At 44.7% G+C, this 24,564-nt stretch overlaps 2 protein-coding genes, 1 long non-coding RNA gene and 1 pseudogene across 3 annotated transcripts; 2 read left to right on the top strand and 2 right to left on the bottom strand.

The window, feature by feature from the left end:
- The first annotated feature begins 3,124 nt into the window (after positions 1 to 3,124).
- Positions 3,125 to 8,308, top strand: LOC120703146. Its single transcript, XR_005686814.1, has 3 exons — positions 3,125 to 3,342; positions 3,428 to 3,481; positions 7,206 to 8,308. It is a non-coding gene; the product is annotated as an uncharacterized LOC120703146 (long non-coding RNA).
- LOC120703137 (zinc finger protein GAI-ASSOCIATED FACTOR 1-like) lies at positions 4,475 to 7,327 on the bottom strand. The gene is made up of 3 exons (XM_039987154.1): positions 7,167 to 7,327; positions 6,049 to 6,445; positions 4,475 to 5,408 (listed from the first exon to the last, which is right to left on the bottom strand). Exons 1-3 carry the CDS (start codon positions 7,303 to 7,305, stop codon positions 4,475 to 4,477), a joined length of 1,470 nt encoding a protein of 489 aa, XP_039843088.1. The 5' UTR covers positions 7,306 to 7,327.
- Positions 8,309 to 9,110: 802 nt separating the features above from the next.
- Positions 9,111 to 12,140, bottom strand: LOC120654618 (potassium transporter 19-like). The gene is made up of 8 exons (XM_039932198.1): positions 12,033 to 12,140; positions 11,682 to 11,904; positions 11,328 to 11,567; positions 11,195 to 11,245; positions 10,830 to 11,090; positions 10,663 to 10,715; positions 10,432 to 10,546; positions 9,111 to 10,304 (listed from the first exon to the last, which is right to left on the bottom strand). The coding sequence occupies exons 1-8, from the start codon at positions 12,138 to 12,140 to the stop codon at positions 9,169 to 9,171; spliced, it is 2,187 nt and encodes a 728-aa protein (XP_039788132.1). The 3' UTR covers positions 9,111 to 9,168.
- A 10,880-nt stretch (positions 12,141 to 23,020) lies between these two features.
- On the top strand, positions 23,021 to 24,243 carry LOC120654609 (annotated as a pseudogene).
- Positions 24,244 to 24,564: the final 321 nt, after the last annotated feature.

Genomic DNA, 24,564 nt, shown 5'->3' with positions numbered 1-24,564 from the left:
AAATGTGAGCGTAACAATCTTTTTACCAAAATATTGACGAATTTAGAATACTTCCTTTCTACATTATAGATCATTTGACTTTTAAATCTCAAATTTGACTACTCGTCTTATTCAAAAATTTGTGCAAAATATCACTTCGTTTATTGTGGCTTGCTTTATCAATATAAGTTCTTCAAGAATGACTTAAACTTGATTAAGTTTGCACAATTTTTTTTGAATAGAATGAGTGGTCAAACTTGAGGTTAAAAAAAATCAAACAACCTATAGTTTGAAACAAGGGAGTAGTACTTAATTGGGTGGCTTTTTTTTTTACCTTGAACCAAACAAGTGTCTTGATTAAATTTGCACAATTTTTTTTGAATAGAATGAGTGGTCAAACTTGAGGTTAAAAAAAATCAAACGACCTATAGTTTGAAACAGGGGAGTAGTACTTAATTGGGTGGCTTTTTTTTTTACCTTGAACCAAACAAGTGTCAAAATTTATGAATTTTCTCATATTTTGGTCCGGATTTTTAAGGTGATGTATACCTAGTAGAAATACACTAGTTTTGATCCCCCACTTCTGCTAGCTGTAGCTGCACGCTTGTCGTCGGTGCCCGTCTACGAAGTACGGACGCGTTGTCGGGCATCTTTCAGCTTTGATTATCAAACTGTGCCTTCGCGCTGCCTCTCCTGCCCGATCGATCTCCTCCGTTTTTTAAGCGGGGAGCATGTGATTGTGAGCGAGGAGGGGAAGCTTCCAATCTCAGGATCCGCACCGGTCGCTGCTCTCGGCCCCGGCCGCCGGCGACGACGGCGATGGGATGGGTTGACCCGCCGCTGGTCAAACAAGGCTCGTTAGACATCAAATTTTTGGATATATGCATAAAGTATTAAATGAAATTTAAAAAATAACTAATTACACAGTCTAACTAATTAGCACGATATGAATTTTTTAAGTCTAATTAGTTTATTATTGAATATTATTTGTCAAGCAACAGCGAAATGTGCTACAGTAGCAAAAAATCAATTTTTTTCGCAGACTAAACACAGCCTAAGTCCATATAAAGGTCAAACAAGGCCAGATTCTTCACCGCATCATGAATTCATGATTCTCCCGGCTGGCAGGTCATTTATTTTGCTTGTGTAATTTGGCATGTGCTGCCGCGGTGTCATGTTGATTTGGCTACCGGATACCGCTTTGTCCTAAAATAAATGTGTTTCTAGAAAATTTTAGATACTTTGCTAGCTGAGAGAAATTATCTTTATATTTATAATTACTTGTGATTGAAAATCACGTTGTATGTTTAATTACCTATACTCCTATATCCTAAATAAATGTATCAATATGTATACATTGGAATCAGCAAATATTACTTAAAAAACGATTTGTAGGAACACTCGTTTTATTCCACGGACGGGTTAAAATATAACCTAGTTCTACAAATGAAGCAGAGCAATTGTAGCAATTGATTCACCCCAGAAAAAAGAATTTCTAGAGGCGCGTGATAGCGTCACCCGTCTCTAGAAATGGTCACCATTTTTAGGGCGAGTGACACCATCACCTATCTCTAAAAATATATTTTTAGGGGTGGGTGACGTCATCACCTGCCTAGAAAATGACCACTATTTTCAAGAGAGGGTGATGACATGACCCACCCCTACGAATGTTCGCATGCAAAAAATTCATAACTTTTTCAAATGAACTTGGATGAAGGCAAACTTTATACCAAAATTATAGAGTTTGATGAGATCTAAAATTTTGTAGTTGAACTTTTCTATTTAAGATCATTTAATTGTCCAAAAAATTACTATAAGTTCTCTTTCAAAATCTACAAGTTTTCCTTATCAAAGTTTTAATGGTAAAATCTAAAATTTATATTTTATACATTATTTATTTAAGAGCGTTTAGTATCACAGGATCATCTACTAGTTGTGCCCCATATATGGATATGACTATATTATCTCATACAACTTAAGCTATTAATATTTTTTGTATATAATATTTGATAACTAAATTTAGAAGGTGAAAATGTGAGAACTTGTGTCTTTATAAAATTAGAATGATATATTTACTAAAATATTTAAAATTTTTGTTCTACTGGAGTACCCTAACCTAAAATCCTAGGTTCGCCACTGGATGGAGAGGAGGATACACACGAGGCTTGAGGTGAACGGTTTGAACTCTGGTTTACGGAAGTATGCATACTTCGGCAAAAAAATTGTACTCTGTCGAGGGGCTTGTGGTGGTGGCCAGTTAGCTAGGATATTTTATCTTTTATTTTGTTGTTTTCAAGATTTATTTTCTATTTTTTTATTTTCTGAAAAATGATCTTGTAGGGGAAGTCATGCATAAGGCCATGACTCTCCCCTACAAATTAATTTTTAATTGCAAGAACTAAGAGTGAGTATTGCACCCACCTCTAAAAATACATTTTTATCTGTCTCTAAAATTCTTTTTTATAGTAAAAGTAGCATTTAATTAATAATCATTTGATTGGTTCTGTATATCTTTTCATTCATATTGGTGTGGATGTTGCTTTGATCATATGCATACCTCGCTAGAACCTAAGAGTACATTATGATAAAATTTGAACTCTAAAAAATACTTGTTTTCAAACGAAAGAAGTGGGAATGTTTTACTACCGGGTTAGGCGGTTAGGCCTGGGGGGCGCATGATCCACTGCACTGTCGAAGTGCTGTTGCACCGACGGTGTGGTTATCAGCCTTTGGCATGCAAAGTAAAGCCTTTTCTTGTCGTCGGTTAGGCCGTCTGCGTTCCTTAACCACCAGTGGAGTTCGAGCTGCTCCCCGCTAGCTATTCTACCAAACATGTGCATGATTTTTTTTTTGTCTCCGTGATGAGGTGTGCCAAACAAATACAGTGACATGTGGTCAGGCCATGGACCCTTTTGCCGCATCGATCGAGCACAACACACGTGTTTTCCAATCATTGTTGGTCTGTGATTTGGTTGCAACTTGCAACGGAGATGATGGCAGCAGGCACCGCGAGGAGCTTCACGAACGGGAACGGGAACTTGCGCGGCCGCCGTGTACGGAATCCAGCTGCGGCTGCCACGGGACGGGATGGGCTTCGGAGAGGGACCCGCAGGTGTGAAGCCCAAGCGTAAAATCAGTTCGCTCAGAGGCCCAGAACTTGCAAAAAGCCCAACTGCAAAGCCCGGCTAGTCCTCGGTGAGACCTTCCGCCGGCGGCCACCGGCCCTGGCGGAGAGCCGGAGAGCCCCCCGGCGGTTGCTAATCTCCGGCGCCGTTGGAGACAGCGGCTATATAGCTTAGTCGGCTGTCTTCTCGGAGAGGATCCGTCCCCCAAAACCCACCTGCCGCTATTACTGGAGTGCTGGTAAAGAGACCTCAATCTGATTTTTGAAGTAAAAATTTCCCATCCCAAGCTTTCAGTTTGAAGTTCCTTAGACTGATCCTTGCAGGTCAGTCTTGCGGATGCCGGAAGAAATTGATCCGAGCCTAGGGATTAGATCGAGGTAAGTTCAGGTACCAGATTAGATGGCTACTAGTTTGGCCAAGGCATCTCGTTTCAATATTTCACAGAGATATGGATGGTACAAAATCTTTGAAAGTGTAGCTTCTGAGGCCTCGTTCAATAAATGTTCCGATAGCACAAATGTGCGAGGCATGGCTTAGTTACTGACATATATGACTGAAGTATTTCTCATGCCAACAAAATTGACATGTCTGCATCAGCTTCAGTATAAACTAGGTGTGGCAGTCTAGTGCCGCCGTACTGTTTCTTGACCTGCATATGGGTCAGTCATAGCTCAAGCTCAACCATCACTAGCATCGCTTTGCTCTTTTGGCTTTTCTTCTGTTACAACATCAATGGAATTTTCCGGTGTGTGGGTATTCTTAATGCTAGGAACACATTTGGCAGCTTTTGCACTTTATCCTGTATGCAGATAGATTGCTCTTATGGCGCATTCAGAAAAAGAAGTCGTAGAGAACACCAAAATACGAGTAGGAAGCAACGTTGTGAAGTTATTCAGCTCCTGGATTAGGACATTAGTTGTGGGAAAATAATGGGAACACCACATTCATATAACTAAAGTCTCGTAAAATTAAGAGTAAACAAAATCTGCCATTTGCTCTCTCAAACGAGCAAAGAAATCTGTTGTATGCGGTTCTTCTTATTTTCTAACTGTAATAAATTAAATTGTTGACCCCAATGGATTGTTCTACAATTTGCATCCACATGTCCTGCTTTCCTTTTCCAACAGAGCGCAAAGTATTTATTGATATCTCTTGAATGAAAGTACAGAAATTCATTAAAGCTATCCTTTTGGTCACTCTGATACTGAGCTAGCCCTTTAATCATCCTATAGAAATGCTCTCTTAAACCCCATTTAGCCTAACAGAACAAGGCTTTTACTGCCTGGAATATGTTAATACCAGCTTAACGGCTACTACTTCAAGGACAGCTTAGCTGAAGCTGAACTACCAGAGTAAGTAAAATGTCTGCCTTAAGATTCCCATATGGGTTTCTCCAGTGCCGCGGAATCAAGAGATGACTGATGGTAAGAGTAGATATGTTCCTGTGGCTTCTGCTGCTCATCAGAATAGCTTAATGCTGTCTCATCTGCATTGTAAGTCTCAGAACTCATTTCCAAATTCCCACTGCCTCCTAAGCCCAGAAAGTCTTGGGTTAGTCCAGCATCTCCTACCCCTGAAATATGTTCCTGCCTGCTGTGCTGCGTCTGACTTCCAGGAAATATGCCAGGGCTCTCCTTTTCTGCTCTCATGGAAAATGGATGGTTCATCAGTCCAATTAAAGGCACTGTAGTAGGTCTGTAACTACTCATCCATTGTGAGTCCATCAGAATGTTATTGCGACCATTCATGTAAGAGCCCTCATCTTCAGCTGTTTTGATTCCAACACTATTAGCTGCTGAATTCCCAAGGGAGTCTCCTTGGCTTCCAGAAGATATGTCCATGTGCTCTCGAGGAGTAGTCACATTACTTGGGAAACTTTTTAGGAGCAATGGTGATATAGGATCCTGGCTGGTCTTTGCTCCCATCTCCGCTGCTTTCTGTAGCAGTGCAGTTGCAGACATGTATGGAGAATTCATGGACATATAAGGGTAGCTTGATGCGCTTCCATCAAGTGGAAAGCCTGAATCCTTGGGTGATATCTGGTTGGAGAACAATGCTGTGTTTCTTGTAATGAGAGCATAAGGGGACAAAGATCTCAGATGACTGTCTGAATTATGGTCATTGCTAGATAAGTTTGCTATCACATCAGTTGGTGAAGTTGAGAAGGTAGGTACTCCATGCGAAAAGATATCCTGCTGGTGACCATGCAGACTTCCCACCATTGTAGCAAGGCTGTGGTTTACCCTGGAGTTGTCCTCAGCCAGTGCATCACAAAAGGCTCGATGTGTGATGAAACTGTCCTTTCTGCATATACATACAATAGAAAATTGAAGGCGTACATTTTGAAAAATTGAAATGTGAGATATAAATGCTCATATATAAATACCCGTCAATGCTAAATGATATCAAGTAATTCCAAAACTCAATATTTCGTTGGCATTGCATTTCTTCAGTTGCTGACACTGTTCGACAGAAAATTGAAGGCATTCAAAAGTTGAAATGTAAGCTTATTTGTTTTTAACAAATTGGAGTAGCCTCTTTGGCAACACATAAATAAGTAACCTTCCAGTTCTGGTACTTCACATGAACAGACTTGATGAGTTTCTTTTGAGTGTATTTTTCCTTTGAAGCACATAAGCCTTTGTTATCATGATTAGTGCTGAGCTGCTGACATATGTTTTACTCAACACTCTCAAGGACCTATCATTTGCCCATTTTTGTTTTGCTAGCTGCCGTTGTACATAACTACTACATACCTTGGTTTAGGTTATGTAATATAATAATATGCATAAGGTCATAATCATAAACTTTTCTCATTGGGTCACACGTGCAGAAGTATGACAGTGTGATACAACAACATTTACCAAATTCCTTGATCATTCTACAGCCAAGTGTAACTCGTCTGACTACTGTCTATGGTGTTGTTGGTTGAAGAGAGACATACCTTGAGAAGATTGTTCCACAGTCACATCGGTACTCCTTGGTGCCACATATCTTTGTGTGAGCCTTCCAGTCTGATTGAACAGCATACTTCTTTGAACACCTGTCACACTTCCACTTCTTCTCCCCATGCTTCCTGGAGTAGTGCTTTTTTATGCCTGTGAGATCGCCCAAAGCTCGGCTTGCATCATGATGAGGACAGGTGAGCTCAGGGCAGACATACACCTTCTTCTTAGCTTCGGTGCTGCTTCTCTGCTTCAGCTTCCATGGTAGGTTATGGCCTCTCCTGTGGAGCTGGAGGTTCTGATCTCTCTGGAAGCCCTTGTGGCAGACCTCACATATGTATCTGTTTGTTGCTAGCAGTGTCTTAGGTGACAAAGCCGCTACTTCCACATCAGGATCTGCCAGAGGGATATCATGAACCAATGTTAGGTTGTCACAGGTTGAAGTGCACATTCAAATTATCATTTTTATCACTTCAATTTCTAATCATGTCATACATTGAGACCTATCAAACAGTCCAATTTATTTGCTACTTCAGCTGTCAGTGAATCACAGTGCCATAAAGTGCAAGATTTGGTTTCTATGATAAATATTATCCATTCAGAATCCTTTGGTTCCTTTTATGTGTCTCAATTCTTGGTGGACAAAGTAAAACTAACTATTGCGGCGAGCTGATACGAATGGTGAAACTAAATAAAGCCTTTTGAAAGCTATAATCTAAGGTAAAAACATGATATCATGTGTTCTTAGTAAAAAGCCGAATCAACAAAAGAATATTTTTTCTTGCATACCTGGATTCTCAGGTGAAGGATAAGGTTAGACTGTTGTATAGAGTTTCTACTGAGCTTCAGAATGTCAATTGCCATTCATCTATCTCCTTCGTTTAGTTTCTCATAAAATTGTAACTGAGAACCAAGATCATTCTTAACATAGCATTGATGATGAGTATATTTTATTGCACTTGCACGTGTGTTCGTATAGTCATGCAATCTTGATTGAAAAAAAAGTTCAGACATGGATTTATTATTAACAAGCATGATGGCTAGCATCAGTTGAAAAGTGCTGTTATTAAATGCTTTTAGAAACCAAGTGTGCTAGTTGAAAATTGAAGCACCATACCTAGATTTCCTGGATGACCTCGTCTCTTTTTCACTACAGGCATGACAGTGTCACCTTTGCTTGACCCAGCCGCACAAGCTTCTAGCTTCGCCTGCTGCTGGAAGTTGTTCAGGGATTCCTCTTCCGACGTGTGTGACATTGCTTGGAAGTCCAGATACTGGTTGCAGAGGGTGCCAGCAAGGTGAAGGGGATGGTGATTTATGCACAACGGAATGAAGGGGCTGCAATTAGACAATAGGAAAATGGTTGATTAAACTTTCAGTCAGCATCAAGGACTGCAATGCTGCCGCTATTATTTAACTGATACAATGCGAATCTGATTGCCTCATCAGCACGAATGTTCCGTTCCGTTTATTGTTTCTAAAGAATTTGTCAGTATCCTGAAGTTTGCTAAGCAAAGTTCCATGGGAGAAGATAACTAGTCCTGAGCAACGTGCTACTGTATGCTCATCTCGTTGCACTCCTGTTACTGTTTTTGCCTGGTGAGCTACAGAGAAAGACCATCCGGAGGACCAGAAAGATTCATGATACTGTGAGCTGCAGGTGGTAATTTTTGCCGCTGATCTTTTTACATCGTCGAAATCTGTATGCCTTGCAGTCATCGACAAGAGAGGCTCTAGTGTATGTCATGTTTCACCCTGGGGATTAAAGTAGCTTGTCACCGTCAAGACGGATGGTTTGGGTGGTAAATTGATAACGTTGTTTTCTCGAGATGATGTCGCAATCAGACGGAGGAATAAAATCGAGGCGATCTGTGTGAAGAGCAGGCAGGAGACGGCTCGTCGGTACAAGGGAGGATGCCAACTGTGAGATCCGGGAGAAGAGACAAAGTTGGCCGCAGTTTTTATATCCGGCTTGCCGTGGTATCAACCTCCTCTCTTTGGTGCAACTGTGAGATCCGCCTTTGTTTTAGTATTTGGAGTTTCCTGAAGGTTTGAAGAGTTCTACGTCATGTCTTCCAATGCAGAAGCTGTGTTACCAGAAGAGGCTGAAGTGTATGTCAAATGATCGTTCCCCGATTTGGCGCCATCTAGTGATCACGGTGAATAGCAAGGTTCAAGTTCTACCGTGACTTTAAATCTGTCGGTTATTTGATGATATTGTTAGGATTTGATCTTATAGCATCTACAGCTTTTCGATTTCGTCCGGGTTTTATTAAGTTCTTACTACCAAAACCCATCAGTAGCGGGTGCTTCTGTGTCTCTGTGGTGATCACTGCTAGTGAGAGGATGGAAGCCATGAGGGGACTATCATTTGTTCAAATTGGATTCAATTGAGCGCGTCCACGGTGTCATTAACTGGCTGCACATAACAAATCATTAGGAAGTGTGCTGGGTCTGGTCATCACTCACTCTGGAGCAAACTGTGGCCGAGTTTCTTTTCCCCCGGGAGCCCAGCACTGTTTGCTGATAATGAAGGGAGGGCCTGGCTCATTCGGTGACACCGAATACAGTACAAACAAAGAGCCAAAGCCGTTATCCGGACTGCCCTATGCTGGCGTCCCCCTGGTTCAGCAGCTTTGTGGCTCAACGGTTTCAGCTGAGGCCTGCATCCTTCTGAATATTAACAGACAAGAGAAAGGACAAGGCGCAGATATATTTACAGTTTCTGCAGGACAACTACTGAAAGGGACGGCATGAATGAAGCGAAGCCTCTGTGCGTGAATGGAGTACAGTTTACCAGAAAGGAACGTCAGTTTTTGCAGTGATTTTTGTGTTCACCATGCATTTCTCTGATTCTCTCCATGTCTAATTGGCTATTGTGATCTGCGAGCACTGAAGCAATGGCCGGCTTGCGCACCGCAGATGTTGGCAATTTGCAACAGAGACAACTATTACTAGCTACTACTCATGCAAATACATTGTGCACAAGAGATTGATGAACAGTCACTCCAAGTCTCCAACTGCTGGAAGCACGCCATGAGATCGAAGAACAAGGAGCGAGCTAGCTAGCACAGGGAAACAAGGCCTAGGTAGGTAGGAATTGAGAAGAGACGACCGGCTCAGATCTCGTAGGTGACGCCGACCCTGAGCAGCTGGTCCTTGGGGACGGACAGCGCCTTGTGGCTCTCCGGGAGGTTCTTCCGGAGGAAGCCGTACACGTTGTTCACCACCACCCGCTTCGCCCACGACGACCCCGGCGCCGCCGTCACCGTGGCCTCCCCCATCAGGTACACCACCCCGCGCGCCGCCTCCGCGTCGATGAACCGCTGCTCCTGCTCGACCGCCGCCGCCGCCGTCTGCGTGCGGCCGCCGACGCCGTCGCCGAAGGCGGCCTCCTCCCGGACGAACACCTTGAGGTGGTCGAGGAGGAACGCGGCGAACTCCCTGTGGCCCTCCACCGTGTCCGTGTAGCCGTAGCGCGCGACGCAGCGGAAGACGCGGTGGCCGACGGGGCCGACGCGGCGGAGGATGAGGCGCTCCGGCGCCGCGACGCGCGGGACGGGGAGGTGCTTGATGGAGACGAAGACGAAGACGGCGTGCACGGAGGGGATCTTGTCCACCAGGATCTGGAACACGGGCGGGATCCCCTGCACGAGCTCTGAGTAGAGCAGGCCGACGCCGCGCACCCGGCGCACGTCGCGCCGCGCCAGCACGGCGGCGAGCTCCGCCGCGGGCAGCGCGCGGTCCACCTCGTGCCAGTAGCGCAGGACGTGGACGTAGTGCCACGCCGCCATGAGCCCCATGAGCACCAGCGAGAAGCAGAAGGGCAGGTAGCCGCCGTCGGCGAACTTGGAGAGGATGGACGAGAGGTAGACGAACTCGGCGAGGCCGAAGACGACGTAGAAGGCGGCCACCAGCGCCGCCGGCGTGCGCCACACGAGCAGCATCACCACGGCCATCAGGTGCGTCGTGATGGAGAAGACGGTCACGACGCAGATGCCGTACGCGTTGCCGATGTTGGCCGTGGTCTGGAACCCCAGCGTGACGGCCACGCTGGCGGCGCCGATCAGGAAGTTCACCTCCGGGAGGTACACCTGGCCCTCGTACTTGCTGGAGGTGTGCACCACCTCCACCCGCGGGAAGCAGCCCAGCGACAGCGCCTTGGACAGGATGGCGAACGCGCCGGACAGCATGGCCTGGCTCGCGATGATGGCCGCCATGATCGCCACCACGAACACCGGCCAGAACATCGGCTCTGCATTATTGTTTTAATTAGCTTATTACGTCTGCAGCCTTGGCATAAGTTTTGCAAATAATTGCTTACTGGAGTAGTTACTGGGAATCTCGCGAACAGGCAGCCATTGATCATTCGGCCATAGTACCTGGGATGGACTTGAAGAAGGTGTCGGCGACGTTTTCAGGAAATCTGCGCAGGTAGGCCGCCTGACCCATGTAGCAAAGTGCGACGGAGGGGAAGAGGATGCAGGTGAAGCTGATCTGCAAGAGCGAGCGAATAACTTGGTAGGATTAACTATACTGTAACAGCTAATTAACGAGATGTTCCGGCCCCCGGCAACTGAAGAGTGAAACACTGAAACAATGGCTGCTGGTACCTGAATGGCCCTGATGTTGAAATGGCCGAGATCCGCAAACATGGCCTCCGCGCCTGTTTCCAAATGACATTGCAAATAGACGTTAGATCAATAGAACAACAACAGGGTTTGTGTCAAAAACTGTTCGAAAACAGATAGATCCATCTGAACTCTGAAGACACACATACCTGTGATGCAGAGGATGACGCCGCCGAGCGAGACCCAGGCCTCCTCGCCGTTCCTGCTGAAGTACTGGACGATGTACATGGGGTTGAAGGCCCGGAGGATGGTGGCGTCGTGCACGGCGAGGTTGTACATCCCGGTGCCGGCGATGAGGAGGAACCACACCGAGATGATGGGCGCGAAGGAGTAGCCCACCTTGTCGGTGCCGAAGCGCTGCACCGAGAAGAGCACGAACAGGATGGCTACCGAGATCCACACCACTTGCACTGCAGCAAAACCGACATTCAGAAGCTAATAGTCATTTTCCATGGCGTAGTTAAGCACGCTCACAAGTTAATCAGTTGGTATCTGAAAGCTGCAGCATGCGTACATTGTGTCAAGTTGGGCGCTTTCTCCCTGATCCCACTCACTGCCGAGAGCACTGCACGAACAGATCCATCAGCAGCAGATTAGTAGCATTATTGGACTTTATTAATTATTGCCATCTCCGTAGGTGCACGTACCAGAGATGGCTGGCGTCAAGGTTCCGTCGCCCATGACCATGGAGGTGCCGAGGATGGTGATGGTGAAGAGCCCGATCTTGGCCGCGTTGCTGGACTCGAGCTTCTCCTTGAGCCGCTGCGCCCTCCGCAGCCGCGTGTCGACGCTGTAGTTGGACACGGTCGCGTCCTCGGTCTGGTGGTCCGGGATCATCCTGATCTTGGCGTACTGCGAGATCAGCGAGTACAGCGCAAACGTTCCTCCTGTTTGTTTGTTTGTTGTTGTTTTTTTATTCATGCATGAAACCATGTTGATCACTTGACACTAGGACGACATTGTTGCTTCGATCGGCTGGACAAGATTATCAATAAGCTCACCGTCGCCGTCGTCGTTGGCGTGGAGAACGACGAAGACGTACTTGAGCATGGGGATGAGGATGAGGGTGTAGAGGATGAGCGAGAGCACGCCGAGGAGGTCGTCGGGGTGGCGGATGCCGCCCGGGAACGTGCTCGAGTACACGTACAGCGGCGACGTCCCGATGTCGCCGTACACGACGCCGATGCTCTGGAACGCCAGCATCAGCGTCCGCGCCCAGCTGCCCTGCACGCGCCACGCGCCACCCGTGCGATCGTGTCAGCAGTGTCACCGTCATGCCTATGAAAGAACAGGCCGGCGCGCGAAGAGAACGAGCTGACAGCAACAGCGTGACGCTTGAGAGAGATCCTGACCCCGGAGCCGTGGTACTTGTCGTGGGAGACCTTCTCGGCGTCGCCGTAGAGCGAGTCATGGCGCCTGAGCCTCTCGGCGGCCGCGCCGGGGCTCTCGGCGGCTGACATCCCGTCGCCCCGGCCCGGCCCTCGCTGGTGTGGTGGAAGGGGTTTATGGTGGATCGGCAGAACACCTCTTGGCTTCAGATCCCGGCGCCCTGTTGCAGATACCGTGAGAAGCCAAAACTCCAATTCTCAAAAGTAATCCGCCTGATGACAACCATGCAGATCAGATGCAGACGAAACTTCCTGCCTGCTCCCGGTCAAGGGCCGTCGCGGGAAACCCGGAGGATCGGCGCGAAGGAACGCGAGACGACTGGCTCGTACGTGTTCGGTTCAGAAGTTCAGAACAAACAGAGGATGCAGTGAACGAATGAACAATGGCGATGGTCATGGGGAATGGGCTAATCTACAATCTGACAGGATTGCAAACAGAGAGAAATGGATCGGATGGAGCTGCCAGTAAGATCCCGGAGAGGAGACGAAGCCGGGGAGCGGCGGAGGAGATTACCCGGGATCCGAACGGAGGAAGAGGGGACGCCGCCGCGCTCAAGGGTGGCAAGCCCCGTGTCGTCTGCATCTGCGCTGCTACTGCCGCTGCCGTCTTATACGCACGCCGTTCGCAGGGCCGGACGGCGCCATCGTCCCGCTGGGGCTTGGGGGGGCGAAGGGGAACAGCCAGCCTCCGGTGGAGTAATCTGGAGCCCGATCAGCTCACGCCGCCTCGCGAAACGATGCTGGGGGCCGCGGTGTCCTGCGTCCGGCCTTCCCTGGCGTAGGATGATGTCTCTATCTCTCAAGTCTGAACCTGCCATGCCGGCAGGCGGTTGCTACGTAGGGTTAGTTAGTTTCACCTGCCTGCCAGCAGCAGCGCGCACAACTAAAAATCTCTGGGCTTGCTTGGTCATGCATGCGCAGTACGTTGCCGTTGTGCATCGGCTGTTGCCGTTGTACGTGGCCGTTCCGTTTTGGACAAGATGGAACGGCCTGAATGCAAAGCGGGCGGCGCGGGGGATACTGCCGCGGAAACTAGTGATGGCGCTCATCTCGCGAGATCGAGCTCGATCCCCACGGGACCAGGCAGATATTGTGCGGCTGCTTCGGTCTGAGTTTACTGCGGTATATAAATCTCTTATTTGAAACACGTGGATTTTATTGATCAGAAGTTGTTATTTCTACTCATATCAATCAACAGATAAATCTATTCTGTAGAATAACACAATCCATGAAGTTTCAAATAACAATGTTATAGCCTAGTGGTTATAAGAGCCTCAGTAGCACATCAGATCCTGGATTTGACTCCCGATAGAGCGAATTTTCTAGAATTTAACGGCGTTGTGCCACTACTATAGAAAAGTTAATTTGTCCCGGTTGGGAAACCGCCGGGAACGCCAGGCCGGGACAAAGTCCCGGGTCTGGCAACCGGGACAAAAGGTCCTTTTTTTTCTTCCTGTTTTTCTTTTCTCAATTCTTTTTCTATTTCAATTATATTTTTATATTTCAATTAAACTTATGTATTGGAATTCAGTGTGTATGATCTCCACTAATATATATATAGTTACTTATATAATATTTGTCCTAGATAGTTTTCATATATAAATTAATTCACTTATATATATGTATACACATATCTATACATGTGAATTCCTTTACATATGAAAATGTATATGACCAATATTATATAAATATATATATATACATATATATTATTGGAGTGCTTATATATATAATACATACATACTCATAAATAGAAATATAATACATACACACATATATATTTACATAGATATATTCGTTCTTAATTACATATATACGCGTATATTATCATATTTGCTATGATTGTCAATGTTAGATTGTCCATCATAGTATAATTCATCTTTTGGATCGAGGATTTGCTCAACAATAAATCTGGACAATTGTTCTTGAATCGCCATAATATTTTCCTCCGGTATGAGTTTATCGCGCGTCTCCTCGACCTATGGAAAAATGGGATAATTAATTTTGACTAATTAAAATACGAGTTCAAATATTAACAAGTTTTTTACTTACTTCCTCCTCCCAATCTGTCCAGGCCCTTGGAGGACCTACCAGACCATAGATGTTCTCGTATATATAGTATGCGCATAAATTAGTGTCTTGTTCCTGCCTCATACACTTTAAGAGAGAAGAAATTATCATGTATTTACATGAATATATAATAAAACTAATGAAACGTGCAACGAATCATCCAAGTGCGTACCGCAAAATCTGTCTTGATCTTCAATTCCTTGTCCAATTTGCCTGGATGATTTTTAGCGACTTGTTTGCAAATCCTGTGCATGATTAGAACAATTATAGTCAAGTAACAAAGTGATTCAAATTATCGGTCATCGACGGAGTAGTGGTAGAATTACTTTTTCATCATGTTAAGAAGATCTTCGTATTGTTCTGGATTTCTCCTCAATGAGTCCATAACTACGAGTAGGCTCTTGTCGGGAATTATGACAATTAGGACCCAGTATTCACTGCAAGATTATACGGAGGCAGTTCTTAGTAGTTAAGGTTTAAATAATTCAATTATAGAATAGAAAGAGTTAGACAGAAAGAATCACTCACGCAAAGTTGTAAGGAAACAATATCATTTGCTTGTTGCGATGAACGCTTATGTACTTGAACAAGTTTTGGAATACCTCATCGGAATTGTCGCGTAGAAGCCTCCAATTACAAGTAATTGGGTCGATGAAGCCGAGGTGAGAGTATCCCTTTCTCCTGCAAGTTTGTATCTCCATTCTACATGATACCAAATAAATCAAGAGATCAGTATATTGAGATCATGCAAAACAATACGTAAGGAGAGTAAAATACTTACAGAACCCACAAGCCGACCATAGAGATATCGAGGTCCTCCTGATGGAATAGTTGGTAAACTTCTTCCCAGTTTATCCATATAACGCCCCCCTAAGAAATCGTCATCTTTAATCTTTGCGCCCTGCATGAAGATGCAATCGGCTATCGCACGCATGTAGTGCTGGTGCAGCTTATACATTTGCGTTGGAAGCACGGACACTACTTTGGGGGTACAAGAGATTTGCCCAGCTCATACGTCCATTTGACGACCACATCGGCCTTTGGAATATCTTCTCCCCCTGCAATCTGAGCCGCCGTCAGGTTTGATTCTTTCAAAAATATAACAAAGTCTTGTTGTTGCGTTGTCTGTCCCACTACGAGAGGCTCTATTGATTGTTTGTTTTGGGCTCCGAGCTGTGGAACGTCGGACGACGACGACTTTGATTGTCTCTTCTTTTTCTCAGTAGTTTTGATAATTGTGCGGTCGTAGTCTGAAGGGGCATCTCTCGGAATGAATTTTCTCTTATTTTCTTCGCACATTCCCTTAAATTTTTTTAAATCTCCCGGATTTATCACTTTCTCGGGCTCCGGCTTCGGCTTCGGCTTGAAGTGCTCTTTAACTCTTTCTTGAGTTATCCGATCGCATTCTTCAAGGCTCACGTCCGAGGGTTTAATAGGAGCCTCCTTTGTTTTCTTCTTCTTTTCCTACTTCTTTGGAGGCTTGAAGGATTCTTGAAGATGAGTAATTCTTGTTATTGTTGCAATGAACACACGGGCAGCACATAAAACCATTCTGCTTGTTTGCCTCAGCCACAGACAAAAAATAATGCAGGCCTTCAATAAAATCGTTTGAACGTCGGTTAGAATTGTACATCCATTGCCGGTCCATCTGTACTTTTAAGAAATCGATTTGAATTCTTTACACGTATCGAATAAATAAAATATATCAAACCTAAATTAAACTAAATGTAACATAACATGAATAATTAAAAGATCTGCAATATCCATCATACATCTTGATTAATTAAAAGAAGTACTTAATGCATTACAGAACTTAACAAAGGAGTACTCAACATGAAACTTAAAAATTCGGACAACAACATATAGGTTTGCAACTGTCCTTGCGTGGGAACGTAGAATGCTCTAACGGATTTCTTGCTGGCGCATAAGAAGATGGCAGAGCTGAAACCTCCGAGTTTGGTGGTGACGAACCGTAACGCCGCAATAAATCCTCAAAATCAAACGGAGGTTCCTCGCTCCTTGCCACGCATTCTCTATATTCTTTTTCCAAATAACAGAACGCTGCCCTATGAAAAGCACTAGGTTTTTTGGACCGACGACCTACTCGAGTTGTGCCCTTCTCTCCAGAAGGACAACGATCACCCCCACCGGCGCTACTACCTCCAGCTGCTGAAGCCATATTTTACTGGAAAATATCTTTATTTTTCACAAAATTATAAATTCTTACCATTACAATGCAAATATTATTTACTATTACAATTATAATGATCAGATTAATAACTCTTGCAAATAACAATGAAATCATATATACATCACTAGAGTGTCAAAATAATCCATTCATAATACAAAAAATTCTAATATACTCATTTCATTAATTCATTCATGAATACAAAAATCAACTATCCACAATATGATCATATATACAAGTACATCACATGAAGTGTCTACACTCATTCTAAAAATTTCTACTATCCGCATACTCATCTAAATCTAAAAAAAATTACATCTACATATGCAATCTAAATGTCCAAGAAATGAGCTAGCTACACATTTTCTCTATTTCTAAAGCATGAAATGAGCTATACAAGCCAAAGAAGAAGAGAAAAAGAAGCCCCAAACCTTTAGCGCCGATGGATGGATGGGGGAATCAAAGATCTTCCCAAATGTGGTGAAGAAATGAGCAAGAACTCCCCTCTACCGAGCCAAGAACAGTAAGAACAAGTGAGCTGAATGGCTCGGGCGGGGGGAGAGGGAAGGGGATAAGGGGGCCAAGGACACCAACCAGGACAAAAGGGGGGCCTTTTATCCTGGTTGGTGGCTCCAACCGGGACAAAAGGCTGGCTGCGCGGGCCTTTTGTCCCGGTTGGAGCCACCAACCGGGATAAAAGACCCCCCTTTTGTCCCGGTTGGTGCCTCCAACCAGGACAAAAGGCCCCTTTCCTCCCGCTAGCCCGGCTAGCCGTTGGACCCGGGACAAAAGCCACCTATTGTCCCAGGCCCAAAGGCAGCCGGGACAAATAGCCTGGAACAAAGGCCTGTTCCGTAGTAGTGTGGATTTAGTGGTAGGTGATGTTTCTGTCGACAGCGAGGCGCCTGTGGTGACTTCGTCTATCTCGATGATTTAGAATTTAATGGCGTCGTGCATTTAGTGGTAGGCGATGTTCCTGTTGACAGTGAGGCGCATGTGGTGACTTTGTCAATCTCGATGATTTGCCGGTTCAGTCTTTGAAGATGCACATAGGGTTGGATTTGACTATATGTATTCATAGGGGTGTGAGTATGCGTGCATTGTGTGTGAGTTCTACTGTATAATCTCAAAAAAAAAGAGGCTCCGGATTTGGCTTATCGTGGAGCAACTTGATATGGCGCCTTATCTAGTGGAGCAGCTCTAGTGAGTTGAAGCCGTTTTCAGGAAGGAGGAGGAGGAGAGAGGGGAAAGGAGGAAGAGGAAGAAGATGGAGGAAGAGGAAAGAGCCCTTCTTGGTACTGGGGCTGGCTCCGCCACTGATGGGAATGTGGCTGGTTTGAACGGATGGATTGATTACTTTACATTAATTTATAATATGAGTTCATTTGGAATAAAAAATAGTGTTTAAACAATAGTTAATGTTTTTCCTAAGCTAAGCTAGTGAAGAAGACCGAAGCACAACAACTGTCACGATGCTCGGTAGCCCCTGCCTTCCTCGACCCACCTTCGCATGGTCATCCCTTGCCACTAGCCCAAGCTCGGTTGCACGTGCCTTCCTCGATCCACCTTCGCATTGCGGCCACAAGCAGGAAGAATACGTTGAAATAGAAGAAAAAAGAAACAGAAAGCCACAAGCAGGAAGCATTTTTGGGGGCCTCACGAAATAGGGGTAGTCCCCATTGCCTTTGGTGGTTATGAAATGGATGTATTGCTAGACTTGCTCTTAGTTAACCAAACAAATATGAAAACGTACTTGCCAATTTCATTGATAGAGATGAATCTTTTTCTTATCCCAAAACTTCAATTTGGACTATAAGATGAATGGAATTCCATTAGTTAAAGCGGAAAAAATCCCAAAGCTTGAAATGATAATATAGAGTAGCAAATCCCTAGACCTTTCTTTTTTGGGTCATTTTGATCCATGCCACTACAATTTCTTGAAGTTGGATTTCATGTTGAAATTCATGCCATTGAGTGGCATGATTTTGAACGTGAAACCCAATTTCACGGAGTTGTGGTGGCACGAATCGAATTTTCCCTTCTTTTTTAATAAATATGCTATGTGTGGAAATAATATTAGATTGTGTCCTATGTTTTGTGTTAAGACAACCAAAAAAGCAAATATCAAGTTTGGCTCCCATATGAATCGTCAGGGACCTGAGGGTGCAGCATATATGTTTAATTTGGAATATCACGCATGCATGCCATGAGTGAATATCAAGTTAGATCCGGATCACACTTGTTTAAATTCTATGTTTTGAAGGACTGGAAGTCTTCTTTAAATTCTTAAAAAGGAAAAAAATGTGTCTTCTATCAGTTCGTCAATTTTGATTTAAACATCCCTTAAAAAAGATTTGGTTTAAACCCATCCATTTTTGCCGCTGTGGCTACGTGAGACATCTTTTTGACCGAAGTTAGTAAGGCAAGCCCCTGCCTATTTTTATTTTTATATAAATTATAATTTTTATGTGATCCTGATTTATTTTAAATTCGCTCCTAAACTCAGGTGCTCTAACCACTAGGTTATTAGAAGCCAACTTGTGTTGTGGTCATATCAGTGGTAGCTATACTGTTGGCCACTGGAGTCCGAAACTCGCTACTTTTTACGCTGGCTTCTCGCGTACGTTGCGGTAAGTGTTTTCTTCTTTGGTCTAGTGTGATGTACCACCATGGACAGAACTTCATCGCCCATCATTTCATGCCCAACCAGGCATGCACTAGTGACTTGTTGTAAGTGTTTTTCTTTGAAATAAGGTGACTTGTTGTAAGTTGTGTGACTGGCGCCTACACGACTACAGAAATGATTTTCAGCAACGCTCCTTTTTTTAGGGATGGTTGATGCTATCAGCCGCCTCTGAAAATGAGCTCTATTTTCAGGTGCGATTGATGTCATCAACCGCTCTTGGAAATTTGTTTCTAGGGGTGGATCGTGGGGTCACCTGCCTCTGAAAAAACCATAAATATCTAGGCGCGCAAGAGCTTCTTCCTCCTCCCGACAGAACACTTTGTTCTCAGGAGAGGTGCTGTCCGAAAATATCATAAATCAAAAATAGAGGTGGGAAGGTTTTGAACTTGATTTCCTTGGAGTTGGGGGCTCTAGGAGGTAAGTAGATGCTAATTCTATATATTTCCTAAGCTTTTGGGTTAATTTGAAGGCTTAAATTGCTCTCACATTTCCTAGCTAGATCTAGATCTCCATTGGGTGGATTTACCATTTAAGTCACGATTTGTCTTAAGTTTTTGGATACAGTTATGCTAAATTAGTTGGAAAACATAATTATGTAATTATTTGGGCCCAATCTTCATATTTTAGGCTAAGAAAACAAATTACTAGATATATAGAGGAGAGAGAGAAAGAGTTGATTTCCCCCTTTATTTTTTCACATAATGTAATGGTGTAATAATGGGTTGGGGTTTGAATTATTTTCCCCTTTTATTTGTTTCCAATATCTACTCTTAGCTGTTGATTTATTTAGCATTTATTTTCAATATTATTTAAGACCTTGTTTTAATCCGTTTAAATTATCTATTGATTTTCTGTTGTTGGTGTTTAGAGATGGATAGGACATGGATGTACAAAGTACGAAGGATGGATGCATATTTCCACGGAGAACTTGATAAATTTATTCAAGCTGCGGAAAACCATACAAGAATTAAGAAGACACAGCTGATACATTGCCTGTGCAGACCATGCAATAATATGAGAGTATTCAGTGACACAACTATAATTAGATCGCATGTCTTGATTAGTGGTTTTGTAGACAATTAGATGATCTGAAATAAACATGGTGAAGAAGCACCACCTCCGAGAGAGAATCAACTCGAAATATTGCAAGACCTCCAGTTTAATATCTTGTTTGATGATTATGATGATGCGTGCGGTGATGATGAAGATGTTGGTGGTGGCTATAGTGATGGTGTGGACAGGGGGCCCATCGATATTGGCAGTGATGATGATAGCGATGAACTTGATGATGGTGATTTTTTAAGCCAGTTGTTGCGGCACACCAAAGCAGAGCTGTTGGTTGGTAGTGCAAAGGGGATAGAAAAGTTCGAGACGGTGAAGAAATCAGAAGAGAAAAATATATACGAGCGATCTAATGGATATCCGAAACACTGGACCATTTTTTGTTTTGTACTTGAGCTATTGACCCTAAAGGCTAAGCACAGCTGTCAGATAGTAGCTTCAATGATCTCCTGGCTATGTGGTCTGGTTGATTCCGAAGCCAAATAAAATGCTTGCAAACACATATCGAGCAAAGAAACTTGTCAGCCCGTTCACAATGGGTGTGGAAAGAATTCATGCATGCCCAAATTATTGTATTTTGTATCGTGGGGATACTTTCAAAGACTTGGACAAATGCCCTGTATGTTCTGCAGAATAGATACAAAAATTGAATATGGTAAGACATTTCTAGGGGAGAATTCATAGTTTGGTACAACGAGATCATGTAGACTTGGACTCAAACTATTTGGGCTTGGTATGATCCGGATATTTTTGGATCAAATCTGAGGGTATCAATGATATCATGTTCAATTTTGAAGACATCCATGACATGTTCTGCCTCAAACAACTAAGCATAGAAATGTTCAGACTCTGGTGCATGTAAGTGTCGCATCCAAACTAATATCTTATATGCAATGATCTATAATTATATATGCATACATATCTAATTAGTTGGGACATTTCATTCTACAGGATGCAAACAACGACAAGCGGATGCTCTAAATCGTAAGATTGCGTTCCTTGACCCGTTCGCTATTTGTGAGTCAAGGCATTATGGACCAATGATGTGGAAGGATGACAACGATGAGCTAAACAAGTGTTCAATGCGCCAAGCAAAACTTGAAATGCGAAAAAAGTTACACAAAGATATCGTAAGGCAAGTTGGTGCCTACATATCGCTTCAGATGCAACGGTGGCATTACAGGGATATCATATGGGCACCATACCACTTCCGGTATATGTAATTTTATTCATTTGTTATAATATGCACTTGCTTCGACTAAATGCCTATGTGTTATTTTTGCAGAAATCACTGGATTGCAATTGCGTTACAGCCGAAGCTTGGGAAAATACTTGTATTAGACTCCGCTGATTTTCAGTCGAGCACATACGCAGAATTCGTATGCATCCTAAACATGTTAGCAAAATTGTTACCCTTTACATTTATTTTTTCATATATTGTATTGGACATCATGCTAAATCTTCCAGATACAAATAACTTCTTAATTATTTTTTCCATAAAATAACAGGACTTACAAGCACTACATTTACAAAGGAGAAATTCATCCCCCAGATAGACAAGAAAAAATGGTGATGCGCAAAAACTTTCCATGCCACAAGCAACATGCAGGTTTCGTGTACTGTGGATACTTACATGTGCGAGCACATGAGGGAGCTCGGGAGATACACAATGGATCCCCAACGTGTAAGAGTCTACAATTTGCTAGGAATAGAAGCATAATTGCATATTGTTATTGCTTGCATCTAATACTTGCCTTAATTTTTTCATGGATATTTTATTTGCAGGATCAACGGGAAACCCACAAAGGTCAACTCCATGAGCAACAACTTCTCTATGTAGTTGATGATTTATGTCGTTTCATATTGCATGAAGTGGTCCATATAGATGGATATTTTGTTCACCCAGAGCATGAACTGTCAACTGACTCAAAATACAGAAGCCTCCGTAAGTGGGACAATCAGCAACTCTGAGCCGGCTATAGTAGCGTTACTCAGAAGAAATATAACAAAAGCATGCATGCATATATTCTATGCGCACTTTGATGATGTATGTACTCTAATGATGCGCTGTAATGATACTTCTATATGATTTTTTTGGCGGTCACAACAAACTCAATAGCGCGCTAGCTTGATAGAATCGCGCAATACCTTGATACGTTAAAATTGGCGAGAAACAGAAATTTAAATAAAGCGTCAAACAATTTTGATTAAATTTGACAGAAACAAGATTTAAATAAATCGGTGAAAATTGGCAGGAAACAAATTTTAAAATTTGAAATATTGAAAGGCGGGAAACCTATTTCCAGAGGCGGATTGTACAACGAACCACCCCTAGAAACCTATTTAAAGGGGCGGTTCACGGCATGATCCGCCCCTGTAAATATATTTCTAGGGGCGGCTGATGCCACAAACCGCCCCTGGAAATGTGTTTCCAGGGGTGGGTAAACGGCCCGCTCCTAGAAACCTTGATTTTTAGCTGCGAGATATAGAGACGGGTATCGCGCCCACCCCTACAAACCCTATTTTACCCACCCCTGAAAATAAACCATTTCTGCAGTAGTGCTGGTGATTTTACTCCTCTTCTTTTCTTTTCCCGCTCACCCTTGGAGCAACCAGCAGGAATCAGCCAAGCCCAATGACGGGTGATGTGCTTGGTGCAAACAAAGCTAGTGATTTGCATATGGAATGAGGAGCAGTGGAGCCGAGTAGCATCAATCAGTTTCTATGTCATGCATATTCTAGCACGCTCTTCCTCTCAGCTTGTTGGCTTAGAGTTGAACGCTCTTCCTCTCAGCTCGTTGGCTTAGAGCAATTCTAGTAGGCTATCAAATTTGGGTGAGCAAATGACCATTTAGAAGACCACTTCTAAATTTTACTCATCTAAATATAAACCTCCACTACAGCAGACTGAGTAAATTGGAAATCCATTTTTTTCAACTGACAACTATGCCCCACCTGTCATTCTCCTCCCCCCGCCCTCCACCTCTTTCTCCTCCCCATTCCCTTCGCATCGCCTCCTTTCTCTCCCATCCCCTGTCCCGAGCCAGGCCGCAAAGCCAGCTCCTTGGATTGCGCACACCTTGTTCGTCGCCGCCCGCCAGGAATCCGCCCATCCTCAAGGCGCTCGGCTCCGGCAAGCTGCTCATCGAGGGCTCGCTCAGCTTCAAGCGCGCGCAGGCCGCCCTGGGCTCCCTGCAGGTCGAGACCGAGATCTCCATTCGGGCCGCCGCCGCCGGGGCCCGGTTCGCCGAGCCGACGCCCGCCGAGACGCCCGCCTGCAGAAGGTGTACAAGAGCTTCCGCACGCGCCGCCAGCTCGCCGACTGCGCCGTCCTCGTCGAGCAGAGCTGGTGCGTGCGCTGCTGCTCACTCTGATGATGCTTGCGATTGGGATGCCTTCGTCGGTTCGAAGCGGCATTGCGCATCGCGTGGTGCTGATTTGCTTCTTGTTTGCCGTGGTTGGACCTGGACAGGTGGAAGCTGCTCGATTTCGCGCTGCTCAAGCGCAGGTCCGTCTCCTTCGACATCGAGAAGCACGAGACCGCCATGTCCAAGTGGTCAAGAGCAAGAACTCGAGCTGCCAAGGTACGAATTTAGCTGGGTTTTTTTTTCCTCTCTTTCTAGCTGGATTTATCAGCTAATCGTTCTGAGATGGGAGGACCGGACTAAAATTGATGTGCCCGTTTCAGGTTGGAAAGGGATTGCTCAAGGATGACAAGGCGGACGATGGCTGAGGCGGACGCCGACGGCGACGGCTTCATTAGCCTCGACGAGTTCGCCGCCCTCAATGCCACCGTCGCGGGCGACGCGGCCGCCGTCGAGGAGGACCTGCGCCACGCCTTCTGCGTCTTCGACGCCGACGGCACCGGCACCATCTCCGCCACCGAGCTCGCGCGTGTGCTCCGGGGGCTCGGCGAGTCCGCCTCCGTCGGGCGTCGACCAGAACGGCAACGACCTCATCTCCATCGAGGAGTTCAAGGTCATGATGGCCGGGGGCGGATGCTTCGCCAAGATCGCATAGGCGAAAATGAAAAAAAAAATTGGTGGGGTCTACAGTTGTCAACCCAAATAGAGAGTCACCAAACGAGGGGGTTGGGGAGAAATTTGGAAGGGCTATCAAAATGACAGCTCATTTAGAAGGTTTGTTGGAGATGAATTTTTTTGCACTCACCGAGTAAATATGGGGATGTCAGTCTATTTAATCACTCCACTGGAATTTCTGTTAGAGCAGCTCCGGCGTGCGGGAAGGGTGCTCCAAAGTATATCCCCAAGATTCTGTGGTGCTCCACGCTGCAGAGTGGGTGCCAGAAAGCATCCGTTTGGCTTTGGAAGCCTAGTTTTGCACCCAGTGCTCTAGATAGAATATTAATTCTTTTAAGATTGTTGCTGCTGCTCAACATTGAATATTGTTTTCCCTTCACTTGGCCGTTACAAGTAGCCGTTGCTGCACTCCATGAACGTTGAGCACCAGAGCGCCTGGCTATAATTATG

The sequence above is a fragment of the Panicum virgatum genome, chromosome 1K, assembly GCF_016808335.1.
Source record: "Panicum virgatum strain AP13 chromosome 1K, P.virgatum_v5, whole genome shotgun sequence".
NCBI classification, from domain to species: Eukaryota; Viridiplantae; Streptophyta; class Magnoliopsida; order Poales; family Poaceae; genus Panicum; species Panicum virgatum.
The sequence above is the reverse complement of the archived record's forward strand: the minus strand, read 5'-3'. Positions and strand labels throughout refer to the sequence as shown.

Coding starts and splice junctions, on each gene's coding strand:
- LOC120703137 (XM_039987154.1), bottom strand. CDS start 7,305: ATGTCACACACGTCGGAAGAGGAATCCCTGAACAACTTCCAGCAGCAG. Junction 6,446..7,166: donor AGGTCATCCAGGAAATCTAG/GTATGGTGCTTC, acceptor TCCCTCTGGCAG/ATCCTGATGTGGAAGTAGCG. Junction 5,409..6,048: donor TGTGGAACAATCTTCTCAAG/GTATGTCTCTCT, acceptor ATGTATATGCAG/AAAGGACAGTTTCATCACAC.
- LOC120654618 (XM_039932198.1), bottom strand. CDS start 12,140: ATGTCAGCCGCCGAGAGCCCCGGCGCGGCCGCCGAGAGGCTCAGGCGC. Junction 11,246..11,327: donor CTTGACGCCAGCCATCTCTG/GTACGTGCACCT, acceptor CTGTTCGTGCAG/TGCTCTCGGCAGTGAGTGGG. Junction 11,091..11,194: donor AGCGCCCAACTTGACACAAT/GTACGCATGCTG, acceptor GTTTTGCTGCAG/TGCAAGTGGTGTGGATCTCG.